General features: G+C 37.3%; 1 protein-coding gene across 8 annotated transcripts in view; it reads right to left on the reverse strand.

The window, feature by feature from the left end:
• Window positions 1–17,009, reverse strand: part of VPS13B (vacuolar protein sorting 13 homolog B) — a 439,567-nt gene that overhangs the window by 27,852 nt on the left and 394,706 nt on the right. For all 8 annotated transcript variants that reach the window (XM_062627313.1, XM_062627314.1, XM_062627315.1 and 5 more), the window contains 11 exons: window positions 10,161–10,316; window positions 8,689–8,952; window positions 8,450–8,533; window positions 8,107–8,282; window positions 6,845–7,015; window positions 6,001–6,202; window positions 5,178–5,366; window positions 4,634–4,780; window positions 3,274–3,557; window positions 1,606–1,733; window positions 824–1,023 (listed from right to left, as the gene is read on the reverse strand). In XM_062627313.1, coding sequence (XP_062483297.1) covers window positions 824–1,023; window positions 1,606–1,733; window positions 3,274–3,557; window positions 4,634–4,780; window positions 5,178–5,366; window positions 6,001–6,202; window positions 6,845–7,015; window positions 8,107–8,282; window positions 8,450–8,533; window positions 8,689–8,952; window positions 10,161–10,316 — 2,001 coding nt within the window. The remainder of the gene's footprint in view (window positions 1–823; window positions 1,024–1,605; window positions 1,734–3,273; window positions 3,558–4,633; window positions 4,781–5,177; window positions 5,367–6,000; window positions 6,203–6,844; window positions 7,016–8,106; window positions 8,283–8,449; window positions 8,534–8,688; window positions 8,953–10,160; window positions 10,317–17,009) is intronic.

Raw genomic sequence — 17,009 nt, forward strand, 5'->3', positions numbered from 1 at the left:
ACTACTTGCAATATAACATAACACTCAATAATCAAGAGCATTTTTGTGATTGGTCCCCAGGGAAAACATCTGAAACTAGTATTTCTTTCAAAGAGAGAAGCAGTTTATGTTGATTCCATGTAAACTAATGACTTCAAAGATGGAAAAAATTCCCATCAAAAAGAATTACTCCAGTCAAGGAAGTTTTCATTTACCTCAAAACAGGAGAAAAATAACAGAAGGAAACAAAAGGGTTTTTTTGCTTTGTTTTGTTTTAAAAAGACATGAGTAGCTTCTGTAAAGACACAGAGGGAGAATGACAGTGATGATTCTTACAAGATGTAAAGATAAAAATCCTGTGTTAATTAAGTCACCAAATAGAAGGATTTTCCTGGATCCTTTGCTTATAGGGGATTCTTTGTTTACAGGGGCCAGAAATTATCAGGACTGATTTTTTCCAGGGAACACCAAGTTGATGAAAAAGAAGTGAAAAAATTCAGTGCTAGAAAGCCTGTATTTTTATCTAGCTATTTTTAAAAATAGCCAGTGAAGAAGGTAATCTGTATTCTAAAACTTCCACAGGATGTGGATTAGGGAGGAGAACTCCCAAAACTTAAATAAAAAAAAAAAAAAAAAACCACCAAAAAAAATGGCCTCAAAGCCCAAAAAACCCAACAGCACTTAGAGGAAGAAGAGCTCCAAATACTTACCTAAAAAACCCCCTGAACCCAACAGAGTTTAGTTAACCAACAGAGTATGCTTCTTGCAAAGGAACAATATACTGTGCAGGTCAGAAAGACAACCATTTATGCTGTGAACTCGGAAAGAGTTCATAATGATTTACCTGTGTTCCTTGATTGTTGATATCCACAAAATCACTCCATTCATTTACTAATTCATCATATGACACCACTTTCAGAAGAATGCTGGGCAACAAATCTCTTGTTTTGCAATCTGGATAGCTGGAGACTTGATGGTAAAGTTCATGATGAACTGAACATTCAGCTGGAATCCTTCTACAATAAACTTCAAACTTTGGTGTATCTGAAATTTCATAAAATATACAGGATTAGAACTTTCTAAAACGTGCATGAAATGAAAACTCACCTATGCTTACACAAACAAGGAAGTTTCTGTCTAAAATATTACTAATAAATAAAAACATTACTCTTCTATTGGTTACAATTTTATATGTTTGGGTTTTTTTTCCCTTTCTTTTTCAATACACTAAGGTTTACATAAATAATGTTCTACTTATCACTGCATTAACATTAATGTTTTGTGTTACACTTGTGAATCTTAGGAAATTAAAATGTTCCATAGGATTGAACTGATGTCAAAAGGACTCTACTGCCTACTAGTTTCCTACAGCTGAGTCACCTTGATGGATGCAACTAGGGAGACCCAAAAGCCTGGAGTCATGTAAATTCATACTTCTGACCTCATGCTTAGCTCCATTAGCTTCCAGGCTTCAGTACCTTCCAGAGTCTGTCACTTTCAGATGGATCTTTATGAGGGCATCAAGTTCTTGTTTTATCAAAAACACATACTGAACTCAATTTTGCACTGGAGATACAGAAAAATAATCTATACTATAACACTGCACTGTTTCTGCATACTACCTACCTTTGAAGTTTTCTTTTACAAGCAATGGAACAGAGCACCTATTGTGAATAATTATACGAGGGCTAGGATCTTCTGTAAGTGTTAGGTACGTCACACCAAGATGCTCTTGGTAAGTGAGGGCTATAGCTCTAAAACAGAAGCAGATATATTTGATTATGCATGTTTTGGATGAAATCTTTACATATCATTACTCTGAACAATAGAAACATTCAAAATTAACATCTTTAAGACTCTTTATAATCAAGTTCTTAGTCACAGATATTTACAAATATTTAGGCAAGTACATATCTCCACTGAGAATTATACTGAAACAGAGAAATGCGTGGAAATACCACAAAAAAACAGTATTAGAGAAGAAATCACTTAATAGAGACAACTCATGAGTTAAATCAAGTATGTGTGTTTACAAGCTGAGAGCCCTGGCCAGCAGAGATTTATATTAAATTAAAAACATGAGATTGTAGGTCCAAATTTTCAACATAAATCTTTAAAATTTTCCAGAAGAATTTGCACGCATACTTCTTTGATACACATGAAAGATATTTTTAACAAATACATAAATTTGTAACTGACTGCTCTCCTGGAATGATCCCCAATGCTATCACCCCTTCAAATGTTAATCTTACGGATCATCACTACATAAATTTCTAAAATGAAAATAAATTAATTTAGTTCTACTTATTAGCTACATAAAATGTCTTCATGCATAAACACAAGTTCATGTTTTCTTGTGCAAATTTATTGGCTCTTTCTAAAAAACTTCACCTCATGGTGATTTTAAAAATCCAAACAGCCTGCAAATTGGATTAGGATCACGAGATTCTCTGTATCCTTCTCGCAATCATGAAGAAGCTTTTCTTTGTTCTTCCCATTATTATTTTTGTTTTAATCTGAGTCTTTATGAGAATCTTTAGTACCCACACTGATACTTCTTAGACTACAGAGGAACAGTATGTGGGTTTGAACGATATCAAGCACTTCAGGCAAGAGGAAGATCATATTGCTGCAGCTTCTCTAATTTCATCAGATTGTTTCTTGTTTATACCAGTATAAGGATAAATAGATTCAGATACGAGGTCTGAGAACTGAAGTTGGGCATCTGACTAGTCATCGGACTGTTACTTTAAACTAGCTGGGTGCATTTGTTTGTAAGTAGAATGCACGTTTCGATCATTTCAAGCTTTAAAACATGGATTTTTTTTCCTTGTCTCAAAACAGTTTCATTCCTTTTTTGCTTTTCCTGTTTATTTTCTTATTATTCTTGCTAAAATGTATTTTTACCTTTTATAAACAAAACCTAAATTTCTGTATTGTATCATTTCATACTGTCCTTGAGCACTCAAATTGTTACCTGCAAATTGAAAAAAGACCATAATCTCAAAAAATCCCTTTTCATGCTCTTATTTTGTATGCACATAAAAAATAGCAGTCCATGCATTATAAAAATAATTGTACAACTTGTACACAGTCATAACATGAAACCATTTATAATAAAAGCATCAAACCCATCAAAAGATAACAATTTTTAAATTAAAGTAAGGCTTGCCTCTACATATGGGGGGCATGTGTTACTCTGACTTCTGCATTAATGTCTTATGGTTTCTTCCTAGCTGAGGCCTTATAGCAACACGCAAAGATCATTATTCATGACTGTTCAGCATACAGTACCTGGTACAAAATCCACTTTCACTAAAGACCCCTGTGGGCACTGCCACGCTCTGTCTAGCGAACTCTTGTTTAATGACAGCTGGTAGACTCCACAGCTCACAGCTCCCTGCACAGCCGCCTGGACTGAAACTCAGCAGCATGCGTTTTTCAGTAAGAGGCACCCCTGAAGTTAAGGGAGTGGTGTCTGACATCAGGTCCCAGCAGGGCACAGCACTCAGCACCTCACTGGGTGGTGCCCCAGCTGGACTGATGCTGAACACCGTACTGTCTGGTGAATGGAAGTCCTGGGAAGAAAAAAGATGGTGGTAGCATGACGTACTGGCTTCTAACAGGAAGTTAATTCATGATGACCTTGCACAGAACAATCTCAAGTAGCTAATGACCACAACTAACTAAAGGTTGCACTAAGCTGACTGCATTAAAAGCTGTTGGGCCAAAATCTGTCTTTAGGTATACTTATGCAGTTAACTAAGCACAGTTATCTACAGTCCAGTCTACATCACTCTACCAAAACCAACAGTTATATCACTGTAATAAAACCATGAGAAGAAAATCCATTTATAGATACAAAGCTAAAACCAGGTTTTAGCCTTAACGGTTTTCCAGTTCCCCATCCAGTAAGACTGCCACAAAATGTGTGATGCACAAATGTAGATACTGATGTGAAGAAAACTAATGCAGAAGGAAAACAAAACAAATAGGGAACTTTTTTTGTTTACCTGCCAGCTCCTCTAGCAAGTTCAACCCTGAGAATTCTTTCCACATATTTTACTATAAATGTAATCTTCAATAAATATGTACAAATGGTTGATTAAAATATATTGACCATGCATACATTTTGGTTCCTGCAAACTAGTCCTTAGATACACTGTGCAATTATTAGAAAACTGATATTCACAATTTGATGCAGTTTGCTGAAATACATAAACTTTGGGCACGTCTCTAGTTTTGCAGCTTTGTTCAGATAACTGGAATCTTCCCAAAAGAATAACAAAAAGTTTTCAGCCTGCCAGGCCAATGCACCTCTTTTACACGCAAACTCAGTGAAAATTCTCAGAACAATTTCATCAGCTACTATGGATTACGCTGCCTATTTTACAGAAATGGCCATTAGTGCCTGAACAGATGGAGAACAGGCAGAACTAATTCTGCAATGTGCAAGAATCTCCTGCTTTGCACAGATTCCTGATCCCAGTTAATTACTGGAGTTGAATTTACCCAGGATTCTGTACTTTAAATAAAATACTTTAGCATTGTTATGTCTAAAGATTTCTGTTCAAGCTCTTCTATATGCAGCTGAAACCATACAAATCTAAACATACTGCAGATGACAAGCAAACCAGTACTGACAGTGCTTTACCTCTTCTCCCGAGTGGGTTTTGGAAATAGAAAGCTGTGGCCTATAATAGATTTGATATGGTGTACTATTGATCACTGTTGTCTTATCTTCTATTTGTAAAATTTGTATACCTTGTCGAACCATTGAAGAAATGCAGAACTGACACAACTGTAAGACAATAAAGAAGATGATGAGGTCACACACAAAACCATAAAATATAGTGGCAGATCTGCCATTTTCTTTTTAACTGTGGAAATCCCATCTATATCCACACACTTTGTAGCTGGAGCCACATCAAATACTTTTGAAGTTGCATCTATCAATGTTTGCCAAACAAGATGGAAAATTCATTAATTATTTTCCAGGAAATACTGTATTATCTTTATGAGTTGGGCAGAATGATTTGGAGATGTAATTCTTTAAATTATACTTCATACACTGTTTATACTCTCATTAACATAATTAGGGAGGAGCTTTCACACTGCTTACACTTGATTGCTTTCATTCACTATTTGACTTAGTTTTTACATGATAAAGTTATAAATCAGGATAATTTTCTTCTAACCTTTTGATGACCTGGAAAAGCACCAAGTTTTATCTCAGCTTCAACAAAACCTTCTTCATCCAATGTTACTACTTCCCCATTATCGGCATCCTTCCATTTTGGGGAGGTCACATTATGAACCAGTTTAATTGCCACTGATTTGTGCACAGTATTAGTGTTTGCCCAGTATATTCCAACCTGAAAAGCTTCCTGCAAGTGAAAAATGATCGATTATTACTTGTTGGCAGTTTGATACAGCTCTACTAGAGTTACATGTAGTTTCCAGTATGAAGTCAACCTCATTTTTTCCCTTTCTCCCTCCTAAAGAATCTTCTTTGTTTATAATTCACCCTATCTCATTATCCAGTGTTTCCTGGTAGCATATGAAATACGAAATGACTCAATCTAAACCACTCTCAAACCAAACATTCCTTCCAGGTGGTCAGCTTTGCTACTGCGCTCAATCCACTACCCAGGGGCTGGTCAGCACAGCAGGGGCCAAAGCCTTTATTTGGCCTTTACAGCAATTTACTTGGGCTGCTACATTTTGCAAATTCACTGGCTGAATTGAGAGGGAGTAGGCTGCTTAATCAGATGGTGTGAAGGTCTTCTTCCTGCAGTAAAAATGTTTAACTATGCATCTTTAAGACATGTTGCTCTTCAAACATTCCTAGTATGTTGTGCTACTCACTTGGTGAGTCAGCATGGCAAATTTCTACTGTTATTTCTGCTCATCATATGACTAACAGTGACTGGAAAGTGGGAATCATCTGCATTAATAACCATTCTTCAGAATCAGAAGGTTTAGCAGAACTATGCCTGTTAACATCAATGGTAAAGTTACCTCAAAGTTGGGAGGTATAATTATTTTCCCAGTAGGTACTTGAAGAACAATCTTCTCTCCTTCAAACAGCCACAGGTCCCACCTGGACTGATTGATAAGCAAAGCCCAGGGCAGAAGTTCAATCAACAGAGTTTTAACACACGGTTTCCACACCGACAACTTTACCCGCATTGGGCTATCCCACTGGGAGAGTTGCTCATTGCTGTTCCAAAACAAACCAACAAACAAATATAGTCAAAGGAATAATGAATTCAAGATTACAAATGATAAGCTGTCATTTTCAGAAATTTGCAAGGCTTTTCTGGTTCTGAAAAAGAAAAACAGCCTCTTCTTATCATCCTGGAACATACCCAGATGCTTTCAGACTGATTTAGCTATGTGTAGGCTACAAAGACATATTTTCAACTGCATAAGCTCAACCTAAGTTGGTCAATTAAAGAAATATGTTCACAGAATTATCACTATCCTTCAGAACTAAACCTGTAACTTTTAGAGTCATAAAATCACATTTCCATTGTTTTTTTCTCAGCAACTCCCTGTTTCTGTACTTAAACAGCTGCTGAATAAACAACAGCCTCTAGAGTTGCAGTAAAGAAGGTGCATTCACAATAAAAAGATTAATTTTTCTTTAATCCTTGCTGATGTTCACAGTGTAATCAAGGGCAGCCCCTAGGCTGACTTCTATTTTTTCCTACCCACGACAGATTCTGCAGCTTACATACAGGAATCACGTAATTATTGAAAACATATTCAATGTTGAACACATATAGTCTTCTTGAATGTGATTTAAGTTTATTTGAAAAGGCAATGCAATAACAATGAAGAAGGTTTAGCAAAGAATTACCCGTCTGAATCCTTCCTATTATATGGCCATGCAGGCTGGGGAGGATTAGTGGTGCCATAGAACTCGGACAGTATTTGGTTGACATTGCCACCTGCATGGGATTTAGTCGCTATCTGTTTAATTAGCGTGGTTGAAATAGGGACTGCACACTCTGATGGATCATCTTCCTCCCTGTCATTGAAAACAGATTCAGTCACTCACACAACAAGATTAAGGATTAGTAGCATAAACATTTTCTTAAATGAAGCTTTCCAAGCTCACTCTACAGTAGGAACAATCACAAGCTAATCACAGATGAATCAAGTTACAATGTCTAACAACTTCCTGAGCATTAACTGATACACATGAATTTGTTATGACACTGTAATGACCTTTGCGTCTGAGACCCTAGAAACTCTTCAGTATTCCCCAAAAAATATTTCAAGATCATTTAGGAATTTATTTTTCAAAACATAAACCCATGGACTGCTTAAGCAAAAAATGCTGATGTGCTTAGGACAGTTATACCAAATTTAGTATGTTCTGTCATATAATTTCAGGCCAGATATGCTTGTTCTGTCCTATCTCCTTTGCATATGCTATGCTCTCAGAAACAATGCACCAGAAGTTACAGTGTAAATTATTCCTTCTTGTCCTGGGTTCAGCAGTAGCAGTCATGTTTCTCCTTCGTGGTAGCTGGTGCAGTGCTGTGTTTTGACTTCCAGTCTGGGAGCCATGTTGGTGAAACTGATGTTTTCAGTTGTTGCTAAGTGATGTTTACCCTGACCAAGGACTTTGTGAGGCTCATGCTCTGCCAGGGAGGAGGGGAAGCCGTGAGGAAGCAGAGACAGGACACCTGACCCGGGCTAGCCAAGGAGGTATTCCATACCACAGCACGTCATGCTCGGGGTGGGGGGTAACTGGGAGTTACCCGGAAGGACACGGGCTTCTGGGTGGGACTCGTTTCTTGGCCGGTGGTATCGTATTCTCTTCCCTTGTTATTTTCCCTTATCATTGTTGTCGTTGGTGGTAGCGGTGGTGATTTGTGTTGTACATTGGTTGCTGGACTGTTCTTGTCTCAACCCGTGGGAGTTGCACCCTTTTGATCCTCCTCCCCATTCCTCCGGGAGCGGGGAAAGGGGGAGCCCCCGGTGGGGGGGGCCCTCGATTGTTGTCAGCCCAGCACCACTCACTGGGAGTGAACAAGTTGCCTGACTGGGTTTAAACCACGACAGTTCTTTTCCATACAAATGAACCATTTTCAAGGAAAGCGAGTATTTTACCTGGCTTGAAATGTCAGGTGGTGTGTAAGATCAGGTTCTATATTTTGCAGTGCTTTCTCCTGCCCTTTCCCTGGAATCACTTGTGTTTCATTCAGTCCCAGACTTCTTTTCTCTAAATGTATGATAATTGGGTCTGGAAGATGGCTCCTTACAATGAAAAGAGGGCTGAAAACAATCTACAAAAAGAAAATAATATACCAATTCAAGGCTAATTTTATTCCAGTATTACAGCTGTTGAAACAAGCTATTAATAAATCTGTCAAGTAGGTCATTCTACCCTTGATTTATAATATGACATGTAAGGCATAAAAGTTTAGATTTCAGAGACATAAAGTGTACTTACTAATCGTTGCTGCGCATTAGAGTTGGGCTCTAAAGTCAAAATGGTGCACCACACATATGTAACTGAACTCTCTGAAGATGGTACCTGTATACAGAGAGATCAGCAGCATCACACTAAAATTATTTCAGGATGATAATGTTCAACATTTTATCATATTAAGCGGAAGTCTAAATGCTAAGTCCCCAGCTTTCTCAAACATTTTTAATGCTATAATTCCATATACCTCTTTCTAGTCATACCTGAATGACAGTGCTGTGTTCTGTATGTTTAGAACTTAGACATACATCTCGGGACCAGTCTTCATCTCCTGTAGCTTTCACACTCAGTTCAGTGAGCTCATTATTTTCTAGGACATATGAAGGCAACTTCTGCTTGGCTGCGAGGCAGTTGATGTGTTCTTTTATTATGGCCTGTCCATCCTGGCTAATGTAATGCTGAACCACTTTCAGTTCAATACTTTCGGAAAGGTAACTACAGACAGTCTGCCTTCCACAGATTAGGATCTAAAACACAAAAATATGCAGCTCATATATAACAACGGTGAAAAAGAAAGGTCAAAATGGAATTACAGACTGAAAACCTGTACAAGAATAATCTCCCTATTTTAGGCTTTCCCAAGCACTGCTGAAGGCAATGAATGGTAAAACATTATTTTTGTTGGCCAAATGTATGTGCAATTTCATAGAAACCTAGGCATTAAAATGCCTGAAATATTGCTAACGCAGTATCCGGGCTTGAGAGAAACATGTAACATATCCACTTTCGTTCCCACTGAACTCAGCAGTACTGTCCAAGGCTGACATAGCTCTGGATTGGATTTTAAGAGTACCGTGATGGTCTCAGAATGCTGAGCCCTTTCTGAGCAGACACAGTGAAAGGTTTCTACTGACGCCTCACTTTCCCAGCACAATCCAGCGTTCCAGACTTTTCAGTATGTTTCCTGTTTTAATGCTTATAATTCCATTAAATGGCTGTACCCTATTTCTGTATTTAAGTGCACCCACCTAGAAAATCATCAAATTAGACTCAGAGTTGTTGCTGTCCATCATACACGAATTGTTTATCATAGAACATATAGCTGACTTTTTGTAAGCTCTATGAAGAAACAGTATTCCATGTGTATCCCTGTGTAACCATCTTCATTTGCTTTTCATTAAGGAGGGTGCACACTCTAGCTACAACCTACCAAGCAAAGTCTCAGCAGGGCTTTCAGTAAAACACCAGGCACTGTTCTCATCTGAGAAGGTGTATTTCTGTTGCACAACATAAGGTGCTCTGTCATATCCATGAGCTGAACATGTTACGTCCACCACATGCTCTGGCTTCTGCCAATGCAGACTTCTGGACTGCGGTGTTATTAAAGATCTCTTTACGAAGATAGTATGTGAAAAGTCACTGCACAGAAGCCTATTTTCAAATGTTAATTGGGTCATTACTTCTTTCTCCTTTAACAAAACTGTCAAAACTTACAAACCATGCAGAGATGTTTACTAGAACATGTAAAATACATGGTGGCAATTGAAATTTTAAATGTTAATATACATATGAAAGTGAAGAAAAACTTGCAAAATCTCACCAGAACACCCCCAGAAGACCGTTATATTTAGTGTGGGGTGTTTTTTTTCAGATCCCAGTAGGAGAGAATAAATAACAAGGTGACTAATTTGTGAATTGCCCATGTTATTTTTTCCAAACTGGATCAAATACTTACTTGCTTTTGCACTCCACTGAGCTGCTGAACTTTGATAATAAGTGATGCTGTCCGGCCCTTGTACTGAATGGTACGAATAAAGGTCCCTGTATTGTCCACACTGAATGGTTCAGACCACCGCCAGTTTCCCCAGCCTTCAATACAGATGTGTAACAGCTGGAAAGAAAGCAATTACTGCTTCAATACATAACTGGGGGGGGGGGGGGGAAGCCTTGCAGTAGGCTAGGAATTCCCATGACAGAAAAATATTCTTGGCTTTAAAACTCAGCAATGCTAAGCACACCAGTTCGCTGACTGATCCACTCAGATACAAGCAGAAGAATCAAAAATACTGTAAGATAGCTCTGCATCATGCATGCCTAGAAATTACCTGCTTTAACAATGTATTTGGGATGGTAAAAATCCAGCACACAACTGCTTCAGAAAAAAACAGTATGTAGACTAGAAAGATAAAACAGGAAATAAGAGGTTTTCTTTAGTGCCCTTGAAATTGTTCTAGAAATCCACCCTCAATTATCCGCAAGGTGATAGGGAATGCGGTCCAGATGAAACTTCTGGCCTTCAGAATAAGAGAAAAAATTACAAATACCCTTCCCTTCAAAATAAAGATGAAAATCTGTATGTCTACGTGTACAGCTCACGTATAAATGTGTGTTAAATGTAGAACTTAGTATATTGCTGAGAGATGGGAAATATTTCATTTCTTACACAAATGTGGTGGCAAGTTCAAGCTTGACTGCATGAGAAGAAATTTAACTGCATAATTATACTCCCTGTGTGAGTTATTCCGGAAAAGGAGTGGCTTTTTTCCAGTTTAACTTAAATCACTTCCAGAGCAATATAGTCTTTCATCATTTGAAGAGCCTTTCATCCATTTACCCACCATACGCACTTACCTCTATCCCATGGAGATTCTTTAAGCCAGAGTAGTGAAAATTGGTACTGTTCCATGTAGGTCAATGAAGTTACATAAATTTACACCAGCTGAAGATCTGGCTATTTAGTTCTGTATAGATCTTTTGTGGCTGTGCAAACTTAAGGATGTGAGTTACATATAAGGGATCAAAGCAATAAGCATTCTGGGTAAAACTTATTCTTTGCAGAGGGCCAGCAGAGAGCCTAAGCATCACTTAAGTCCTTTAAAACAGTTATATAAAGGCCTTGTGGGAATTCTCTCAAGGGTTGAATTTCACTCTGATTTTGGACATCTGTCATTAATTAATTTAAGTAATTAAGACCAGGATCAGGCCCAAATTATTTATACTAGCAAAAATTGAACCTTGTAAATATGATGTTCTCACGTGATTTGTTTCTAGGAAGAGATAGCACTGGCCATGGGTCTGGCCAGATGGACTTAGTGAAGGGCTGGATGATGGGGTTTTTCATTGTTTTAAGAAACAACCACAGCAACGACTTTCAAAGACATTACAACTCAGTAGACTGTTTGCAATTTGTGGTATCCTCAGCACAAGTTACACACAGAACAATAACATCCATTCAGTGGGTGGCTTTTGAATTTGCAAGAGTGATGACTGTTGTGTTCAGATTCAAATTAGTTTTATGCTGGAAGCACAAAGGCTAATATGTGCCAGTGTGAACATGGGCATGCATCTGGATGTGCACATGGCTGGGCAGAGCGTTATATTCTAGAATACATTGAGGGAAGCTATGCACTAGGATACTCAAAGTCGTAAACAAACACGTCACTTTAATTCTTAAGTATTAGTTACAGAAAAGGAAAAACAAAACAAAACAAAAAAGTCCAACTGCAGTGGTTGGAATCAGTTCAGTTTCTTACAGAGGCAGCTGGGAATAAATCTCATCACATATGAAAACTAAGAGAAACAAGAAAACTGTTTACTTTGGAGAGACTGGTAGCTGGAAATGACAGCCAAATAATGAGAAAAGGTACTAAAGCTATAAGGCACACAAAACATGGTGTGCTCCAAAGACAGATGTCATATAAATGCCATAATTGATGTTTAGTAATTTTATGTAGCTCCAACATTAGGATGTCTCTCACCCTGTATAAACAGCTTTGCTCATGGGCTGAATGTTCCCAAGGAAGGCGCTGTCAGCTTTTCCTGAGCAGTCATTAGAACACAAATGTTGCCTTACTAATTTTCTTTGTAACATAATGATTAGTCTGCATTTAACTTCACGGTTCAGAAAGCGAAACAAAAAAGATATACACATACACACACGGGTAAATGCTACATACAACGGGAACAGCCTCTGTAAATTAAAGATATCCAGTATATTTGTATTAGTGACATAACAATGTAAGAATTGGGTACTGCATAAGTTTACTTCTGAGCCAAGAAACTGCATTCCATGAAAATGCAAAGGGATCTCTGGGCAAATCAGTCATTTAAATGTGAGATTTCTGGAAAACATGCCTAGAAGTAATTAGCAAATGACACTAAGCGATACAGAGATATATGGCAGGAAATAAAAATTGAAGCAATTTTAGAAAATTAAGTAATCAGGTTTAACATTATTTTAGCAGAAGACGTCGTAATAGATGGCGTTAGATACTCAACAAGGCAGAGCTCTAAACCTGACCAAATACTACAGATTCACAGTAATTGCCATGAAACTCCCTTTCATTTATCACACTTTAAGTGAATTCTAAGTATTTATTAGATACTCTGCTTAGAGAAAGTTCAACAAGTACAGCTACGTATGGTACATATATTAGGAGAAAAGAGAAGTCATTGCATAAAGTTAAAAAAAAATATTCAATGGACTTCAAAAGCATTCTAATAAATATAATCCAGTGATTAGTGGCAATTCCTAGTCTAGAGAGAATTTAAAACAGACTATCTATTGTACATGTGAAAACAGGCACTCATTTGTGTAACCATTTGATTTCTGCATTTTCTTTTAAGAAAATGGATAAACAGATAACACAGAGTTTTTTGTTTTGACTAGATTTTGACAGGTTTGGATTTTTAAATCTGAGCTATTATAGATTTCTGTTTCAAGAAGGAAAGAAATTACCTTCAGGGAGGCAGACTAAGATGAAGCTGCTACTATTGGAGTAAATGTCTAGAAAACCTGTATTCTTTACAATGTCTCTTTACAGAATGTTTCTATGTACTCCTCAAAATTCATTTAAGTTTTCAGCTAGCTGTGTGAGTGAAGGATAAGAGCTGAGTAAATAAGGCTAAGTGTCATATGACAAGGCATGAAGACTAAAATGGGGGATTAAAAATGAGACTAAGAAGGGAGTCTGTCCAGAAAAGGCAGCATTTTCCAGCTGTGTAAGTAATTTAAAGCTTGTGGCCTCAAAATGCTTAGTGATACAAATTTGATTTCTACTTTGCTTATAGATCAACCAAAGTTAGCTTAGTTTCACTGTAGTTAGATTACATCTGTCTTCTAAGTGAAACTAGAAAATGCTTTTGGGGAAGAATAAGGGTTATTACTCTTGACTGAGAGACTGTGAGGAATCAAGTGAGGACCTGGTTAATGATGTGGAAGCAGTCATTTTTTTCTAAGAGCTATAAGACAGTAAAATAAAAGCTGTGATGACACAGAAACATGGAGGAAATGGAGACCTGGAGATGGGAGCTGAATTCTAAGACTTGAAGGTATAGTAAGTTTTCATTGAAAAATTAAAGGAGAAGGATGATCAGCATTTTACGGTTTTTGGTTCAGGATACAAGGAGGCTCTCGACCAGGATTATGATATGCCACAATAAAATTAATTAGTATTTGGGAAAACAGTGATTGAAATGTTCATTCTGCACATTGTCAGATACAACGACCACCAATTCAGTTTGAATTTCAGTTTGGCTTCATTTTCTCATGGACCTGGGAGATCTGACCAGTTCTACATCATTGGGCCTTGTAAGACAGAAGGGCAGTGCAGAGCATGGGAGAAAGCAATTTCCATAATCCCATGCTGGCTAGTAGCAAAAAATGTCACACTTGGTAGATAAAACTCTGAGCCTTGGGGTGTCCTGGAGATGTTGTGAGCCTCAACATAGTCTGCAAAGCCGGTCTGAACCTCACGGGTAAACCTAGCTCTACACATTGCGGAAAAGAGTCTTCTGATTAAGGAACAGTAACCAAATTATCAGGGTTCATGTGATTCATGGATGATACCAATCCTTATCTGCTCCAGATATTATCTAGAGAGTCAATTACATATAACATAGTATAACCATTGATTTCAGATGCAGGACTCCAAAGGAAAGCAACAATACATTTGTCACTACTTGAAAAGTGTAAAACAGCATAAACCAGCTTTTTTTGTTTTTTTTTTTTTGTTTCTTTTTTTTCCCCTGATGTTGTTCTGTAAATGACCTGTGAAGGATTATATAAAGTACAAAAAGTTGTGCAGAGAATTTGTAAGATCCCTAAACAATAAGACAGGAAAATATCCCAAAATAAAAGTCACAGTTTCTAAGTTCACAGTTTCCACAGAGCATTGTATATCATCTTATACTTTATATAACCCAACACCTGAAAGAATGGCAACTTCGAAATAAGTAACATTGAATTATGATCCTGCTGGACATGCAACATACATGAAAATTTGGCTTCAGTCTTTTCTTTGTAGGAGGAGATTCTTAAAGCTATTTCCAAATCTACATCTACCTTTAAAAATTATGTTTATAAAAATCTAGAAAAAGTTGTGCTATGCAGGCACACTATTTAAAATAAGAGAAAAACAACTTTAAAAGGGTTTCAGAGAAGGTATTACTAATATACTAACCACTAATAGCTATTCAAAAATTTATAAGTGTGCATTTAGAAGACCAGAAAAGCAAATGATAAGAGATATTCCCCCCCAAATTCTATGTAAGTAGCAATAAAGTGACAGAGAGCTGTTTCAGGCATATTTACCTACTTTGATATGAAATAAAACTATAATGTTTATAACCAGTAATTTCACCACATTCTTACTGAAGTCATTGCCCAAATCAACATAGGAACTGATTTTTACCCACTACACTTCTCAACTGTTTCAAGTCAAGGATGGTGAAAAGTGAAAATGGGCATCATAACCTTGGAGGAAGGCTCTGGAGAAAGGTCAGGAGCTGCTACTTTAAATACAGACTTCTCCTATGCAACATTATGTTTTGCTTAGGGAGTAAAATAATGAATATAGATCCATTATTCTTTGCTTTTTCAGAGGACTCTGCTGAAGTTTGAGTGTGGGGAAAATAACTAGTGATAACTAGCATGTTATAGAAGATTTCTACTGTTTATTCACAAGGAAATGATCTCTGCCGAATATGTTCAGGGGACTCCCATGTGAATAGCTGTGTTTTACATTTGCTGTGATCCCCAGTGTGACCCTCTGACTGCCTACTGTCTTGCAAGACAGAACTCCTTAACTGAGTAAATTGCTAGGAAGGTCTGATCTCTCCTAACTTCGGAGTTTCACCCTATGTATCATATGCTCCAGTTCTCCTAAAAAGCACAGCTGTCTTGGAGACAAACATGACTTTTGACATAACTGGGGCCCATCCCACAAAGCAACTCGAAGATCAAGATAAGGAGCGCAGACTGGATCCAATAATAATGTAGGAGCCAGTGTTGTCTGTAAGGCACAGGAGTGATGTAGCTTCTCTTCCCTTTTAATGATATCTAACAGACCTAACTTTCATTAAAATCTGCAAAAGGAACTCGTAAGGTCTGGCAACTTTTGTTAGAATTGCTTAAAGCCTTAAATATCATCAGTTTTGGACTTACCCCAACTCTGAAAGGGACTATATAGTAGGGGGTGTCTTATCCCTAAGGAAGGACAAAACCTCATGAAATCTGAGGAAAACGTGGGGGATGGAGCAGAATAGAAGAGAGAGCATTGGACCTCAGACTTATTACTGAAATATTAGCCAAACTAGCGAGACCTGCAGGAATCAGAGTGAAAGTTAAAAGGGAAAGGTTAGGTTCCCTGAAATGTAGAATATCCGGGCTGTGAAAAAATGAAGGAAGGAAGGAGCTTTAAGTTAAGCCAAACAGTTGGAGGGACACCATCAATAGCTGATAAATCCAAATCCTTGGTGTGCTATAGCTGATTTTGTAACATGAAAAACAGTTTTTAATTACAGACTATTGTAGCTTCATTAATATTAATTCTAAATGTAAATAAAGCATTATATAGAATATAACTATGAGCTACTACAAAAATAACTTTAGGTATATATATGTTAAATAATTCAAATGGGCAATTACTGCATCTCTCACTATGCTTAATTATCAACAAAAGAAAAATGGAGAATTTTCTTGATGTGAATGTAAAAGAAATACAATCCTTTTAAAACTATTTATTTTCATTTAACTGAACTGCCTTGCCATACTAGAAAAACATTTTGCAGAGGTTAAATAAAGTATTTCATGGCAACCGCTGCTTCTTAGTGCCTGTGTAACAAGAAACATGAGCCAGCTGAAGTTGTGCAAGTTGGTTTTCTTTCCCAGTAAGAGAATGTGGTATCTAAGACCTTGTCCTAACTCATTTTATCCCCAAGAGTAAGTCAAGTAAGTCAAATATGAACTAATGCCTGGAGGGAAGTCCCTGACTCCAGAAGTATGGATTATTTCACATTTATCTTACAATCTGCTCTCAGAGTTCTTAAAATTCACTAACTTGGCAAGTCAGGAATTATCATGAGAAATGAAATAATTTCATAACTATGAAGTCATCTAGCATTCCACGAATATGACACTTGGAGGGTTTGTCCATGCTTGGGCATTATTCTGACCTTTGGATAACAAGCTGTTAGATAGTCTTGCATGGAAACAATTAGAAAAGTGCCATAGCATAATAGGGACAACCTGATGTCTCGATTGAGTCTTTGTTTTCATTTCAAGGATTTGTATTAATCACTGAAA

Source organism: Pezoporus occidentalis, unplaced genomic scaffold (genome assembly GCF_034315485.1).
Source record: "Pezoporus occidentalis ecotype Australia unplaced genomic scaffold, CSIRO_AGI_Poc_V1 ctg3, whole genome shotgun sequence".
Lineage (NCBI taxonomy): Eukaryota > Metazoa > Chordata > Aves > Psittaciformes > Psittacidae > Pezoporus > Pezoporus occidentalis.